Source organism: Cebus imitator, unplaced genomic scaffold, assembly GCF_001604975.1.
Source record: "Cebus imitator isolate Cc_AM_T3 unplaced genomic scaffold, Cebus_imitator-1.0 Scaffold129, whole genome shotgun sequence".
Classification (NCBI taxonomy): domain Eukaryota; kingdom Metazoa; phylum Chordata; class Mammalia; order Primates; family Cebidae; genus Cebus; species Cebus imitator.
This window is the reverse complement of record NW_016107444.1, coordinates 1,543,691-1,558,586: the sequence shown is the minus strand read 5'-3', so window position 1 is coordinate 1,558,586 and position 14,896 is coordinate 1,543,691. Positions and strand designations below refer to the sequence as shown.

The 14,896-nt window shown below is 39.2% G+C and overlaps 1 protein-coding gene across 4 annotated transcripts in view; it reads left to right on the top strand.

Annotated features, from left to right (window-relative positions):
• TESK2 (testis associated actin remodelling kinase 2) overlaps positions 1-14,896 on the top strand; it is a 172,968-nt gene that overhangs the window by 124,311 nt on the left and 33,761 nt on the right. For all 4 annotated transcript variants that reach the window (XM_037742865.1, XM_037742863.1, XM_037742864.1 and 1 more), the window contains one exon: positions 1,517-1,565. In XM_037742865.1, the coding sequence (XP_037598793.1) occupies positions 1,517-1,565 (49 nt within the window). The remainder of the gene's footprint in view (positions 1-1,516; positions 1,566-14,896) is intronic.

Below are 14,896 nucleotides of genomic sequence, written 5' to 3'. Positions count from 1 at the left end.
TGCTAATAAAAGAGTGGAGGTGGGACTTGAACCCAACTCTCCAATTTCAGAGTCCTTTTAACTACTCTATTGTTTCACTTCCCACCTCTTTCCAAGCCAGGGGTAAGTTTCAACTAGTCTTTGGAGTCTGTGCCCAGTTTTTAGTACTACTTGGATCTTTTGTTAGATTCTTTCCATTCTCAAATTTCTGTCAAGTCTCTGGATGAATTTACAGAAAACTAGCAGTCCAGAAACCAACCCTTAGAGAAAGTCTCATATTTCCACATTAGCTGAAATATGGAAGCAGCATGTCTTACAAACTCTGCTGTGATATTACAGCCAACCAGGCATTCTTCCTACTTTGTTTCTTCACACTCAGCAATCATTTACTGAATTTACTTACTCTCTGTTTACTAGGTTCTGTTAGGTTCTGTGAACACAGGGAGGAAGAGGACATAGACTCTGTATTCATGGAAATTTTAGGGTCTTTTCTAACACAGTCACTGCTGTGCCTTGCACTCTGCTTGTAGTCAGTCTCTTCCCATTCCTTTGCTCTTCCAAACTAGAACTTACTTGGGACTTGTGTATTGTTAATGTCTGTAAGGCATTTATCTTCTCCTACTTTATGATCATCATCAGTCATAATCATTCATTTATGGTTTTTATTTAAAAATCACTTATGTATATAAATATAACCTGTTGGTTGAGAAAAACTTCAAGTATCACTGAAGTGTGTAAACTAAAAAGAAGTTGGTGACTTTGTGTGTGTGTGTGTGTGAGCGAGCATGTAGTCAGGTAATGGCAGAGGTGAAACCAGTACCAAGTTTACTTACTCCCAATTGGGGCTTTTTCCATTATACCATGCTATTTTCAGGACTTCCTACTGTCCCTCTTACACCATTGCTTTTTACCACTAGGTCTTGCTACAACCAGATATTTCATGGTAAATTTAGAAATTTATCAGCCTAACATCTTAATCAAGATTAAGAGTCTAATGCCAAATCTTATGCAAAGAAATGAGAATGATATAAGGGACCCTGGGGACGTAGGGGGAAAGGTTGGGAGGGGGATGAGGGATAAAAAAACTACATATGGAGTACAGTGTAGAGTGCTCAGGTGATAGGTGTACCAAAATCCCAGAAATCACCACTGAACTTATCCACATAACAAAACACCACCTATACCCCCAAAACTCTTGAGATAAAATTTTTTTAAAAAAAGATTAAGAGTCTACAGGGTTGTACAAGATCCTAGGGGACTTCACAGGTTGTTTCTTTTTTTCTTTTTGAGATGCAGTCTCCCTCTGTCACCCAGGCTGGAGTGGTATGATCTTGGCTGACTGCAACCTATGCCTCCCAGGTTCAAGAGGTTCTCCTGCCTCAGCTTCCTGAGTAGCTGGGACTACAGGCATGTGCCACCACACCTGGCTAATTTTGTATTTTTAGTAGAGAAGGGGATTTGCCTTGTTGACCAGGATGGTCTTGACATTTATGTTTGTGTCCTTTCACTTGTAAAATAATTCTGTTTTGTTCTTTAGGTTCATGGGTGTGTGTGTTCATCAAGGACAACTGCATGCACTTACAGAGGTAAGATGTCAGTAAGTGTTGAAGTAACTTATTTGCCTTAGTTTCAGCATTTATAATTTCATAGTAAGTGTTGCTTGCATATGTAAACAAAATGCACGTGCATTTATGTTTATACAAAAATGGCAATGTTAATAATGCTTTCTTCTGTTGCCTTGGAGCAATGGCAGGATTTCTTAATATTCTTGTATTGCCTCATAATACTTGGTGAATACTCTGAGCATATATATTATTAAAGTATTATATTGGCTCTTGCTGCCCAGATATGATTCCCTCTGAAACCAAGGGATGACAACACTCAACTACAAACTCTTTATGGCAGCAAATTACCAGACCACCTGGTAATGTTTGGTGTCCTGATCCAGAATTCCACAGTCCTTGCTGTGGTTTTCCTCATTGGTCTTATTATTTGTTGGAATCAGTTTACATCCTCATTCTCATTTCATTTCCAGCCTCTGCTAGGTAGATAAATATGTGATAGTCATTATTCATCCTTTGAGGATCAGAGAAACTCTCTTGAGAGCAAATTCAGGTGCCAAGTTGTCAGCTTCAGACCTTGCTTGGGTGCTCCTTGGAAACACAGATTACTGGAATCTTCTAAGTTTAATATGTTCATATAGGTCCTATTATATCTATATTTTTAAAAGCTCCCCAGATTATTTCATGAGCATCTAAGATTGGAGACTGTATATTCTAGTTTCTTTTCACATTCCTCCTTGAGAAGCAATTACCAAAGTACAAAGTGAAGAAACTTAGGAAGGATGATTGTTTAACAGAATTTGCAAGAATGTTGGTTTTCTACTGGCTTGGTGTCTACTATTAGTCCTTTATATCTTATGGAAGAGGGTCCCATGTGCCTTACTCTCTTTTCTCAGTTACTGAAGGCACTACAATGTGGAATGTGTGCAGCTATGCCCTGCGTCTTAAATGGAAAGCCAAATAAGGCAGAATGGTGAAGAGGTTAAGAGTATGGCCTCTGAAGTCTTGATTGCATAGGTCTGAATCTCTCTGCATCTCAAAGTTTCTATAATGGGAATAGTAATAATAATTAATAATACCCTCTCTCTACTAAAAATTCAAAAATTAGCCGGGCATGGTGGTACGCGCCTGTAATCCCAGCTATTCAGGAGGCTGAGGCAGGAGAATTGCTTGAACCTTGAAGGCGGAGATTGTTGCAGTGAGCCGAGGTTGTGCCACTGCACTCCAGCCTGGGTGGCAGAGCAATACTCCGTCTCAAAATAATAATAATAATGATAATAATAATAATAATAATAATACCTGTCCCAGGGAGTATAGATAGAGAAGATGACCAAGAGCTGAGCCCTAGAGTATTTAAATTTTAAATGTCTAGGGAAGGCAGGGTGCTATAGCTCACACCTATAATTCCAGTGCTTTGGGAGGCTGAGGTGAGAGGGTTGCCTGAGACCAGGATTTTGAGACCAGCCTGGGCAACATAGCGAGACTGTCTCTACAAAAAATAAAAATAAAAATAATCTGGGTGTAATGGCATGCACCTATAATGCTAGTTACTAAGGAAGCTAAGGCAAGAGGATCACTTGAGCCCAGGAGCTTAGGCTACAGAGAGCTGTGATTATGTCACTGCACTCTAGCCTGGGCAACAGAGTGAGACCCTGTCTCCAAATAGATAGATAGGTAGATAGATAGATAGACAGATAGATAGATGGATGAAAGAAAGTCTGGGGAGAAGGGCAGACTGAGAAGGAGCAGTTAGTGAGGTAGGAAAAAAACCAGGAGAGCATGTTGGCCTGGAATGGAAAGGAGGGAGTTCAAAGAGGGATTATTAATTGTGGCAAATGCTGTTGATATCATGTTGACCTCACAAGGATGTTGTGAAGATGAAATGTAAAATATGGCCAGGTGCCGTGGCTCACGCCTGTAATCCTAGCACTCTGGGAGCTGCAGTGGGTGGATCACCTGAGGGCAGGAGTTCAAGACCAGCCTGGCCATCATAGTGAAACCCCATCTTTAAAAAAAAAAAAAAAAAGAAATATAAAATATTTAGTATAATGCCTGGCATATAGAAATTATTTAATACATGTTAACTCTTTGAACTTGTATTAACAATGACTAGTCCGTCTTCTGAACTCTGAGTCGTTAATATTTTTCATTTTGTACTTAGTCCTATACTGCTCTTAGTGTCATTAAATTAGACTTTTTCCTAGTAAAGCAGAGGTAAAAATAAATTTTTTTTTAAATTAGACCTTTTATTAAAGTATAACATATGAGAAAAAATATACATATGAAAAGCACAAGCTCACTAAATTTTTACAAATGAACACACCAGCACCCCAGATCAAGAAACATTTCCCATGTATTTCTATTCTTGGAATTGAGTCTATAAATTCTTCAAAGATAAAGTTCTCCCCTTCTTTCTACCCACCAGAGTTCTGACGCTAATAAGCATAGAAATATTTGTTGCATTCCCTGCGTATGTGATTGTTCTCTGAAATGTAAATTCGTTGAAAGGACCAGTGTGTTAGTTTTGCTGATAAAGAAGAACGTCCTTTAAAATCCGTGCTGAGTTGCATATTTTAAAGCAGGATATGGTGGCAATGACAGTAATAAGTGATCATAATGGAATATTCTCTTGGCCATGTTGTACTTAATCTGCTGCTTGTTAGCTTGTTTTTAGCCATTTGCAACATACAGTGTGTGCTTTATGAAAGAGTATTTATTGCCAGTCTTTCCAGTAGCATTAATGAGATTTTGACATAGCTTATGATATTAGTAATTTTTAATGTGATATTAATAGACTAATAGTGATAAAGCCCAAATAGCCAAATGCTTTTGGTATTTTTAGAAGGGGATCAGCAAAGGCCTTGATGGCACAGGTCTTTGGAGACTTCTAGGTTTAATTACCTTATAATTTACCTTGGAGGCACAACTATTGGTTTCACTAAGGATCATAAAAAATAAATTATTAATAATATCTAGCACAGCCCTTGAAACTTAGATGACATTCAGCAAATACTTTTCAGGTGGTGGAATTTTTATCTTCCAAAGTGATATGAGTACCATTCGTCATTTCTCTTCACATTTATTTGTCAATCATTACAGTAGGCAAGCATAGCACTCATTATTAGGAAGAATATTTCTCATATACATTAGTGATCTGCACTTTTCTGGACTTGAACCATTTCCATGAGTCTTCATTGTAATTATAGACATTAATTGAATGTGGAACAGTCAGACACTTAGGTTTTTATTTTGTTTGTTTTTTTTTTAAACTACCTGTAGTTAGGATAGAGTCAAGTTTTTTTGTTTTTCTTTTTTTTCTTTTTTCTTTTTTGAGACGGAGTTTTACTTTTGTTACCCAGGCTGGAGTGCAATGGCGTGATATCAGCTCACTGCAACCTCCGCCCTCTGGGTTCAGGCAATTCTGCCTCAACCTCCTGAGTAGCTGGGATTACAGGCACGTGCCACCATGCCCAGCTAATGTTTTGTATTTTTAGTAGAGATGGGGTTTCACGATGTTGACCAGGATGGTCTCGATCTCTTGACCTCGTGATCCACCCGCCTCGGCCTCCCAAAGTGCTGGGATTACAGGCTTGAGCCACCGCACCCGGCTGTTTTTTTCTTTTTGAGACAGAGTTTCGCTCTTATTGCCCAGGCTGGAGTGCAATGCCCCTATCTCGGCTCACCACAACCTTCGCCTCCTGGGTTCAAACAATTCTTCTGCCTTAGCCTCCTGAGTAGCTGGGATTACAGGTATGCATCACCATGCCTGGCTCATTTTGTATTTTTAGTAGAGATAGGGTTTCTCCATGTTAGGCTGATTTCCAACTCCTGAGTTCAGGTGATCCACCTGCCTCAGCCTTCCAAAGTGCTGGGATTACAGGTGTAAGCCACCTCGCCCAGCCAGCTGACTCACATTTTTAAGCAAACTAGTATTTGTTAGAGTGAAAGCATAGGCCAGGCATGGTGGTTCACTCCTGTAATCCCAACACTTCAAGAGGCCAAGGTGGGCAGATCGTTAGAGCTCAGGAATTTAAGACCAGCTTGGGCAACATGGCAAAAGACTGTCTCTACAAAAAATACAAAAATTAGTCAGGTGTAGTGGCATGCACCTGTAGTCCCAGCTACTGGAGGGGCTGAGGTAGGAGGATCACCTGAGCCCAGGAGGTTGAGGCTGCAGTAAGCCATAATTGCACCACTGTATTCTAGCCTTAGGGACAGAACAAGACCCTGTCTCAAAAAATATATACTGAAAACAGTTTGGTGAAAGGTCACATGAAACCTTTTAAATTTAATTAGTTGAAATAAGAATCTGTATTGAGGCTGAATACAGTGGCTCATACCTATAATACCGACACTTTTGGGAGGTCAAAGCAGAAGGATTGCTTGAGGTCATGATTTTGAAACCAGCCTTGGCAATATAGTAAGATCCTGACTCTACAAAAAATTTTAAAAATCAGCCAGATGTGGTGACACACACCTATAGTCTCAGCTACTTGGGAGGCTAAGACAGGATGATCGCTTGAGCCCAGGAGGTTGAAGGTTGAGGCTGCAATTAGGCATGATTGTACCCCTACACTCCAGCCTGGGCAACAGAGAGAGACCTCTTAAAAAAAAAAAAGAATAGGAATATAACATAAGTATGTCTTTGACTCACAAGAGCTAACCTTGTCTTTCACTTAGTCACAAGTATCAGGGAACTATAAATCTTTGTTTTTTAAAAACAGAAAATATAACCCTATGAATTATATTTGGTTAGCTGTTGCCATCTAGCCACAAAAGCATACAACAAACATTTTATTTCTCATACATTTCCAGGGTTAGCTGAACTGAGCAGGGCTAGATTGAGCAGTTGTGCTGATCTAACTTAGGCTCACTCATGCAGCTGTAGGTCAGCTGGCGGTCTGCTGTAGTCTGGGACTTGCTGGGGCAGCTTTGCTCTAGCTCATCCCCTTTCTGGGGCCAGTGGGCTAGACTGGATTTGTCCTTTTTAAAGTGATACCAGAGTTGCAAGAATATGCCAATCCATTTGCACAACTACTTTTCATGACTCTCCTTATGTTCAAGTTTGCTTGGCCAACATCCTATTGGACAAAGCAAGCCACATGCTTGAGTCCAGGGGTAGGAAATATACTCTGCCCTTATCAGGAGTGTCCTGCAAATTCAGTAGGAGGTGAAGAATTAGAACCCTTGACAATCATCCATACCCTATAAATATCCCACTCAGCAGATCATAAGTATTTGTGTTTTCTGCCCCATTTGATGTTAAAGAATTTCTCCCATTTCTTAAACCATAACAACTATTAATTATTAAACTCCCACTATGGGCAGAATGCTATGGTTGGTACTTTATATTAACTATAATTCTCACAATGCTGTAATCCTGTTTCTTCCATTTTGTAGATGAGAAAATTAAAGCTTAGAGAAATTAAGTTACTTCCCCAAAGTAGGATATTGGATCCAGGTTCATCTGACTTCAAATTTCTATTACAACATGCTGTGCTTAATTGATTTTTATTTTCCCATAGGGCTAAGCACAGGCTCTTGTATGTGTAGCATGCATAGTGTTTGTAGAATTCAATTCTGACTCACTTTTTATGTATTCTGGGTTATTTGGAAAAGATACTGGTCATTGGGCATATTAGGATGTGTTTGGGAGCAAGTAATAGAAAATAGTTAAATGGGCCTTAAACAACAAAAGGACTTATGTAACTGGAATTTTAGCAATTTATTAGATTAAGTATTAATATAATTCAGTGGTTAAAGTGATGCTGTCCAGAGCCTTATTCTTTCTCTTTGCTCTGTCTTCATGTTGTCAACTTCATCCTAAAATAAAGATGTCTGTCATTCATAATCAAAAAGCAGCTGCCAAAAACTTACATGGTATACGTTTTTTCTTGCATATGCAAGATTCATGGGAGATTGGGATAGAGAGGAAAGAGAGAGAAACAATGAGAGAAGAGAAAAGAGATGCCTCTAGATAGATTGTGTGTCATCTCAAAGTACTTTTTCCTTTTAATATTGTTAAGAAAGGCACAGGGAAGGAAATATCCTCACAGTCAAGCAGTTTGGGAACCTGTTAGCGAAGAGCCTCTCAGTAGCTAGAAGATTGGGGAACTGGATAAGATATATGGTTGTGGAGAGGGATCTCAAATGACGGTACTCTCTGATCAGGGGAGACAGCAAATGAATTGCTTGGTGAGAAGGATGTTTTGGGGGGTCTCTCTTGTCTTTTCTGCCGTGAAGAAAACTATCCAGCCAGGTGTGGTGGCTCACACCTGTAATCCCAGCACTTTGGGAGGAAGAGGTGGGTAAATCATTTGAGGCCAGGAGTTTGAAACCGGCCTGGCTAGCATGGCAAAACTCCCTCTCTACGAAAAAATACAAAAATTAGCCAGGCGTGGGTGGGGCATGCCTGTGGTCCCAGCTACTCCGGAGGCTATGGCAGGAGAATCGCTTGAACCCAGGAGGTGGAGGTTGCAGTGAGCCGAGATCATGCCACTATGCTCTAGCCTGGGCAACCAAGCGAGATTCTGTCTCAAAAAAAAAAAAAAAAGGAAAAGAAAAGAAAAGAAACTGTTCTTTTTTTTTTTCTTCTGTGGCAATGAGAACCACTCAGCCAGTTCTTCAGTTGCAGAATATTCCTTGGCCTAGTTGAGGTGATTCAGTCTTTTTACAACAGAACCGCCTCAGTTGAGCAGATGTTTATGAAAGAAATGCTTTTAGCTAAAGGCTGTTGGAGAGAGTTTTTTATTCATGTAGCCCTGATCCTCATGTCACTCCCTATTCTCACCCAACCATACACCTTCTTTCTTCATTAAAGAGTAGTAGTTACTTTAGAAATTTCTTGTTTATGTGGGTTGATATGTATTGCTTCTGAATTGGTTTTGTCAGACTTATAAGAAGGCATATATAATTAGACAACTTACAATGAAAGGAAACTCCATGGGTTCAGTGACCAAACTCATACATTATTTATAAAAATGGGCAAACCAAGGCATGTGCAGTGGCTCACACCTGTGATCTCAGCACTTTGGGAGGCTGAAATGGGAGGATTATATGAGGCCGGGAGTTAAAGACCAGCGTGGGCAACATAGTAAGACCTTATCTCTAGAAAAAATTTAAAAATTAGCCAGGCATTACAGTTTGTGCCTATGGTCCCAGCTACTCAGGAGGCTGAGGCAGGAGGATTGCTTGAGCCCAGTAGGACAAGGCTTCAGTGAGCTGGGATTCTGCCACTGCACTCTAGCCTAGGCAACAGANAAAAAAAAAAAAAAAAAAAGAAAAGAAAGGAAAAATGAGCAAGGCAGACCAATTCCAGTTTTTTTTGGTGTACAGTGATATGTGATATTGTTATTAATTGTGCCTGCTTCTTATTTTTTTTTGTGTGTTCCAGTACAGAATATTTTCCTAGCCTAATTTACCTTGAGTCAGAAGTGAAGTTGCCTGGTGCCCTGCCTTGGGTTAACTTTGGCAGCAAAGACATACCTATCTTTAAAGTTTGGGGCTGGCAGCTGTTATCACCACATGGTAGTTAAGAGGACATACCAGAGCTACTAACAGTGATTGTGTCTGTGATTCAAGTTTTCCTAAAGGACAGTGAGGGAAAATGACAAAGAGGTAAATTAGAAAATATAAGGGAAGAGAGAGATTCACTTGATACACACCACTTTGAATGAATCTACTATGGGCTAGGTATTTTGCTAGGCTCTGGGTTTAGGATAAAAAGACACCTGTTTCCGTGATCTATTGTTACACAAAAAACTACCTCAAAACTTAGTGGCTGTTAAATTTTATTTTGCTTGTGATTTTGTAGGTCAGGTATGCAGAAGGGCGTTGCTGGATTTTTGATCCATATGTGTCACCTGCAGTGACTGAGCTGGCAAATCCATTTCCAAGATGGCTTCTTCATTTACATGTCTGGTGCCATGGTACTCCTTGGCTCTTCCTTTTTTCCACATGGCGTCTCATTCTCTAGATCATGTCCATGTGGTTTAGGCTTCCCACAGTATGTTGATCTCAGAATAGTTAGGCTTTTCATGCAGTGACTGGTGAGTGGTACAAACCACCCAAGTAGAAGCTGCAAGCCTTCTATGACCTAGCCTTGCAAGTTCCAAAATGTCCCTTAAGCTGCATTCTGTTAGTCAAGCAAGTCACTAAGTCCAGCTTTGATTAAAGGGGAGGGGAATTAGACTCCATCTCTCAATGACCATCTTTACTCCACTGCAGTGTCTTTCATGAACTCAGTGGTTAATGGCTGGGATAGTGAGAAAATTCTTACTGTGCCCTTCCTTAGAAACTATTTTAAAAAATTTGTTATCCCATGCTGTTAACTCTCAGATCTCTCTGTATGTTAATAGTTGTTATTCATTATAGTTCATATTCTTTTTTTCTAGTCAGTTATTCTGCTAGTGTTTGCAGTACAGCTTAGCTTGGTTACCCTCCCCAAAGTGGCCATCCATTCCAACCTTCATTTTTGGCTTTTTTTTTTTTTTTTTTTTTTTTTTTTTTTTTTTTTTTGAGACAAAGTTTTGCTCTGTTACCCAGGCTGGAGTGTAGTGGCACCATCTCGGCTCACTGCAACCTCCACCTCCCAGGTTCAAGCAATTCTCCTGCCTCAGCCACCTGTAGTGGCTGAGACTACAGGTGGACACCACCACAGCCTGCTAATATTTGTATTTTTAGTAGAGATGGGGTTTCACCATACTGGCCAGGCTGGTCTTGAACTTCTGACCTCATGATCTGCCTGCCTCAGCCTCCCAAAGTGTTGGGATTATAGGCGTGAGCCACTATGCCTGACTTTTATCATTTCTCTTATTAGAATCCTTGTTCTCTTATTAGAATCTTTTGTTCTTTGGGATTAGTTTTGACTTTTTCTCACCACTTGAATATAATCAGTCCCCAGTCTTATCCTATTTTTGTCTTTGTAGTATCTTTCTGATTATTCTTCTTTCTCTTCATCCAAAACTGTAATATTATTCCATGCCTCAATTCCTACAAATATATATATATATTTTTTTCTTAAGAGGCAAGGTCTTAAAAAAAAAAAGAGAGACAAGGTCTTGCTTCTCTGTCACCCAAGATGGAAATCAGTGGCACCATCATAGTTCACTGCAGCCTCAAACCCTTGGGCTCAAGTGATCCTCCTGTGTCAGCTTCCCCATTAGCTGGAACTACAGACGCATGCCACCACACCCAGCTAATTTTTAAGTTTTTTTTTTTCTTTTTTTTTTGGTAGAGATTAAGTCTCAGTATATTGCCCAGGCTGGTCTAGAACTCCTGGCCTCAAGGGATCCTCCCACCTGGGCCTGCCAAAGTGCTGGGATTATAGGTGTGAACTATCACACCTGACCTCTTTTCTTCATTTCAACATATTACTATCTGAATAATCTTCATCAAGCACAATTGATAACGTGTTGCTTCTGTCTAAAAAATTCTGTTTCTTCAATATTGAATTTTTAAAAATCTGTTTCATATTCTGAACTCTGTCTAATCTGGTTTCATAATATGATTCCCTCCTTTAGTTACATGGGTCTTTTTGCTTTCTTCTATACATTCTGGCTTTAGGTATCCCTTCTAGGACTAGGAATGTCCTTATCTCTCTTCTCTCTCCCACTCTTCGAGCTGTGTGAAATCCCAGGTTCTCTAATGGAACTCAGTCTCCTAGATAGGGCATATAATACCCTATGTGTCTGGGCCCATAGTATATGCTTAGTGTGTGTTTGTAGTTGATGGTCTAGTGTAAACCCAGCTCTAAGAAAGCTGAATTAGCCCTAGTAAAAAGAGCCAGAAATCAAAAATAGTGTGAAGGCCAGGCACAGTGGCACAGTGGCTATAATCCTAGCACTTTGGGAGGCCAAGGTGAGTGGATCACTTGAGGTCAGGAGTTCAAGACCAGCCTAGCTAACATGGTGAAACCCTGTCTCTACTAAAAATACAAAAAAGAAAAGAAAAGATTAAAACATAGCCATGGTGGCAGGCGCCTCTAATCCTAGCTACTCAAGAGGCTGAGGGAGGAGAATCGCTTCAACCCCAGAGGTGGAGGCTGCAGAGCCAAGATTGCACAACTACGCTCTAGCTTGGGTGATAGAGTGAGACTATGTCTCAAAAAAAAAAAAGTATGAAATGTCACATCTCAAATTCTTTCATAATTAGAAGTTTATTTCACTTAAACTTCTACCTGCAAAAAGTATTTCTACGAATATAATTTGACATATACTTTACTTTTGGAAAAATTAACTTTTATATTTTTGCTTTGCTCACTTAGTAATAAAAAACTCTCAAACTGTGGTACATGTTTTCTGTTCTTATTTTTAGTAACTCCCTGTGACATTTGAGAAACAAGAATTTGAGGTTGGCAAGCTAGCCCACAAATAATGGAAGAGTTTATTTAGTTTACTTTATCCCTAAAACAGTTTTTCTCTGACTTGCTTGCTTGCTTTTGGCTCATTTATTCATCTAAAAGATATTTATTTGGCTCCTACCATGTCTGGCACTATTCCAGGTACTAGGAATATAATAATGAACAAATAAAAATCCCTGTCCTCATGGCATTTACATTTTAATTTTTTTTAAGTTTTAACTTTTTTTTTTTTTTTTAATTTTTGGTAGTGACAAGGGTCTTGCTATGTTGCCCAGGCTGATCTTGAACTCCTGGGCTCAAGTGATCTTTCTACCTTGGCCTCCCAAAGCACTGGGACTACAGGCATGAGCCACTGTACCTAGCTAGAATTTATATTTTAATCAGCAGGGGGTGGGCAGAGGAGTTAAACTAAACAAGAAAACAAATTGTAATATATATGATATTAAGTGCTAAGTGGTTTATAATTTTCAACAAGTAGACAGGGAAGGATTCACAAAAGAGGCCAAAATTTAAGGTGAAGGAACTAGCTGTGTGAATATGAAAGTGTTCTAAGTAGTTGGAATAGCATGTGTAAAGGCTTGGAGGCAGAAGTGTGCCTTGTCTGGTTGAATAACTCCAAGGAGGGTAATGTGACTGCAGTGGAGAGCATGAAGAGAACAGTAATAGATGGGGTCAGAGAGGAAGCACCAGCTAGATCAGAGAGTCTCATATATACCGTTGTAAGAACTTTAGATTTTACTCAGGATGAATTGTGAAGTCTTTGGAGGTTTTTGTGACTTATACTTTAGTGGGATCATCCTGGCTTCTGTTTGGTGAATGATTGAAAAAAGAGAAAAGGTGAAAGAAAGCAGGAAAACCAGTTAAAGAGACTGTTAAAGTCTGTGCAATACTGCAAAAAAGGTGAGAGTTCATGGTAATGGACCAGAATGATAGCAGTGGAGCTGAGAATTCTGGATCCATTTTGAAAGTAGAAGAAAAACAAACAAATAGGCTTTCCTGATGCATTCGCTGTGGGGTATGAGAGGATGAAAGAAGTCAAGGATAACTCTGAGGTTTTTGGATTGAACACCTAAAGAGTAGCATTGCCTTTAATGCAGATGGGGAAGACTATAGGAGGTACACAGTGGGAGATGATCAAGAGGTCATTTTTGAGCAGGTTAAGTTTGAGATGTTTATTGGACATTTGAGTTGAGATATCTTCATTGAGTATTGGTGTCTAAAGGAGTACTCTGAGTGATGCCTTCCTTGTTCATATCCTGTTTATCAAAATACTTTTCATTAGAGAATATTTCATTGATTTGGAAGGAGGCATTTTCAACTGCTGTATTATCTCCTGAGTAAAAAAAAAATAAAAAATAATTAAGTGATTTTTCATACTAAATGTTTTCTATGTGCCAGGGTCTGCTAAGCATTTTTTTCTGCCGCTCAATATTTAATTAGCTCACAATCATATGAAATAGATGATATTTTTCCCATTTTACAGATGAGAAATCTGAGGCTCAGAAAGAGATTAATTTAGCTAAGATCTCTTAGCTGAGCTAGGATTTAAATCAAGTTTTGGCTGACTGTAATCCTGTGCTTACTAGACTTTGAGCTCCTTGGGCTTGGCTGTTGTTCACTGCTGAATTGTCGGTAACCAGAGCATAAAGGCATGCAATAAATATTTGTTGGGTAAATGGAAAATGGATAAATGAATACTGCTTCCTAACACTTGAGCTTTTAACAGTTAAACTGTTAGCTGCAAAGATATCTGCCTCTTTCAAGGTTATTTTGGCCATCCATTTGATGAATCTTTTTATAGCTTTGGTAGTATGAGGACAGCAGAAGGATTTGGAAAGTTTTTCAGAGGATTTCTAGCTAATCTTTCTCCTAATCCCCTCATGATTGTTAAAGTAGTGTGACAGTTAAATTCAAAGAGTTCTTTTTGAGTTTAGGCTAGATGTGCTTCTAATAGATTTGCCAAGTGTAATTTTCCTAACTTGCTAAGTGGTATCATTTCCAGGAATTGGTTCTATGTTGGCTCCTGGGAGCTGTTCCAACTTTGGAATCAGTAGCAAGTAGGACCATGGAAGGTGGGTCTTCAAATATACCTCTCACACATTGCTACTACTCAGGGGCATTTCTGCATTCCTGCACCTGATACATAATCACTGTCTGCACTTTCTATGTTTACTTTCTCTTTCTCGTTATGTGGTCTTTTCTTGTTATTCTGGTCACCATTATTTGCTTAGATAATAAATTCTTAGATCAGTGGTTTCCAGAGTCAGTTACAGGCATTTATTTTCTTACTTGCTCATTTTAGCTCATTTCAATGCAATCGCTTATGTCTATTTCTTACTTAATAATTATTAAGCAGGTACAGTGTCAAAGGCCAGTTTAGTGAACTTCAAAAAACGAGAAGCTATTCTATGATAGTGGCAGAATGCTTGTCTAAAATCTAGGCACAAGTAGCTGCTCAATAAAGGTTTGTTAAATGAATTAATAACTTGCAAAAATATTAATATAGTACTTAGCTCTTCTACAAATGATAGTTTCCTTTTACTTCATCCCTAATCTGTCTCTTTTCCAAATCTTATCCATGTCCTTTCATCTTACCTTTTTACTGTCTTGAATCAGTCATCCAACACCATTTCTTCCACCTTCACATCTCTTGTCATAACCTTCTAACTAGTCTCTCTGTCAACCTTGTTTCACACTTTAAATCTGTAGTCTATATTGCCAGCCAGAGTGGTCCTAAAATACAAATCTTTCTTGTTTGTTTGTTTTGAAGCATGTTAGCCATTTTTAAGAATATAATTCAGTAGTTAGCATTAAGTATTTTCACATTATTGTGCAACAGATCTCCAGACCTTTTTCTTTTCTTTTTTTTTTTTAAGAAAGAAGTGGAGTCCACAGCCGGGCGCGGTGGCTCAAGCCTGTAATCCCAGCACTTTGGGAGGCCGAGGCGGGTGGATCACGAGGTCAAGAGATCGAGACCATCCTGGTCAACATGGTG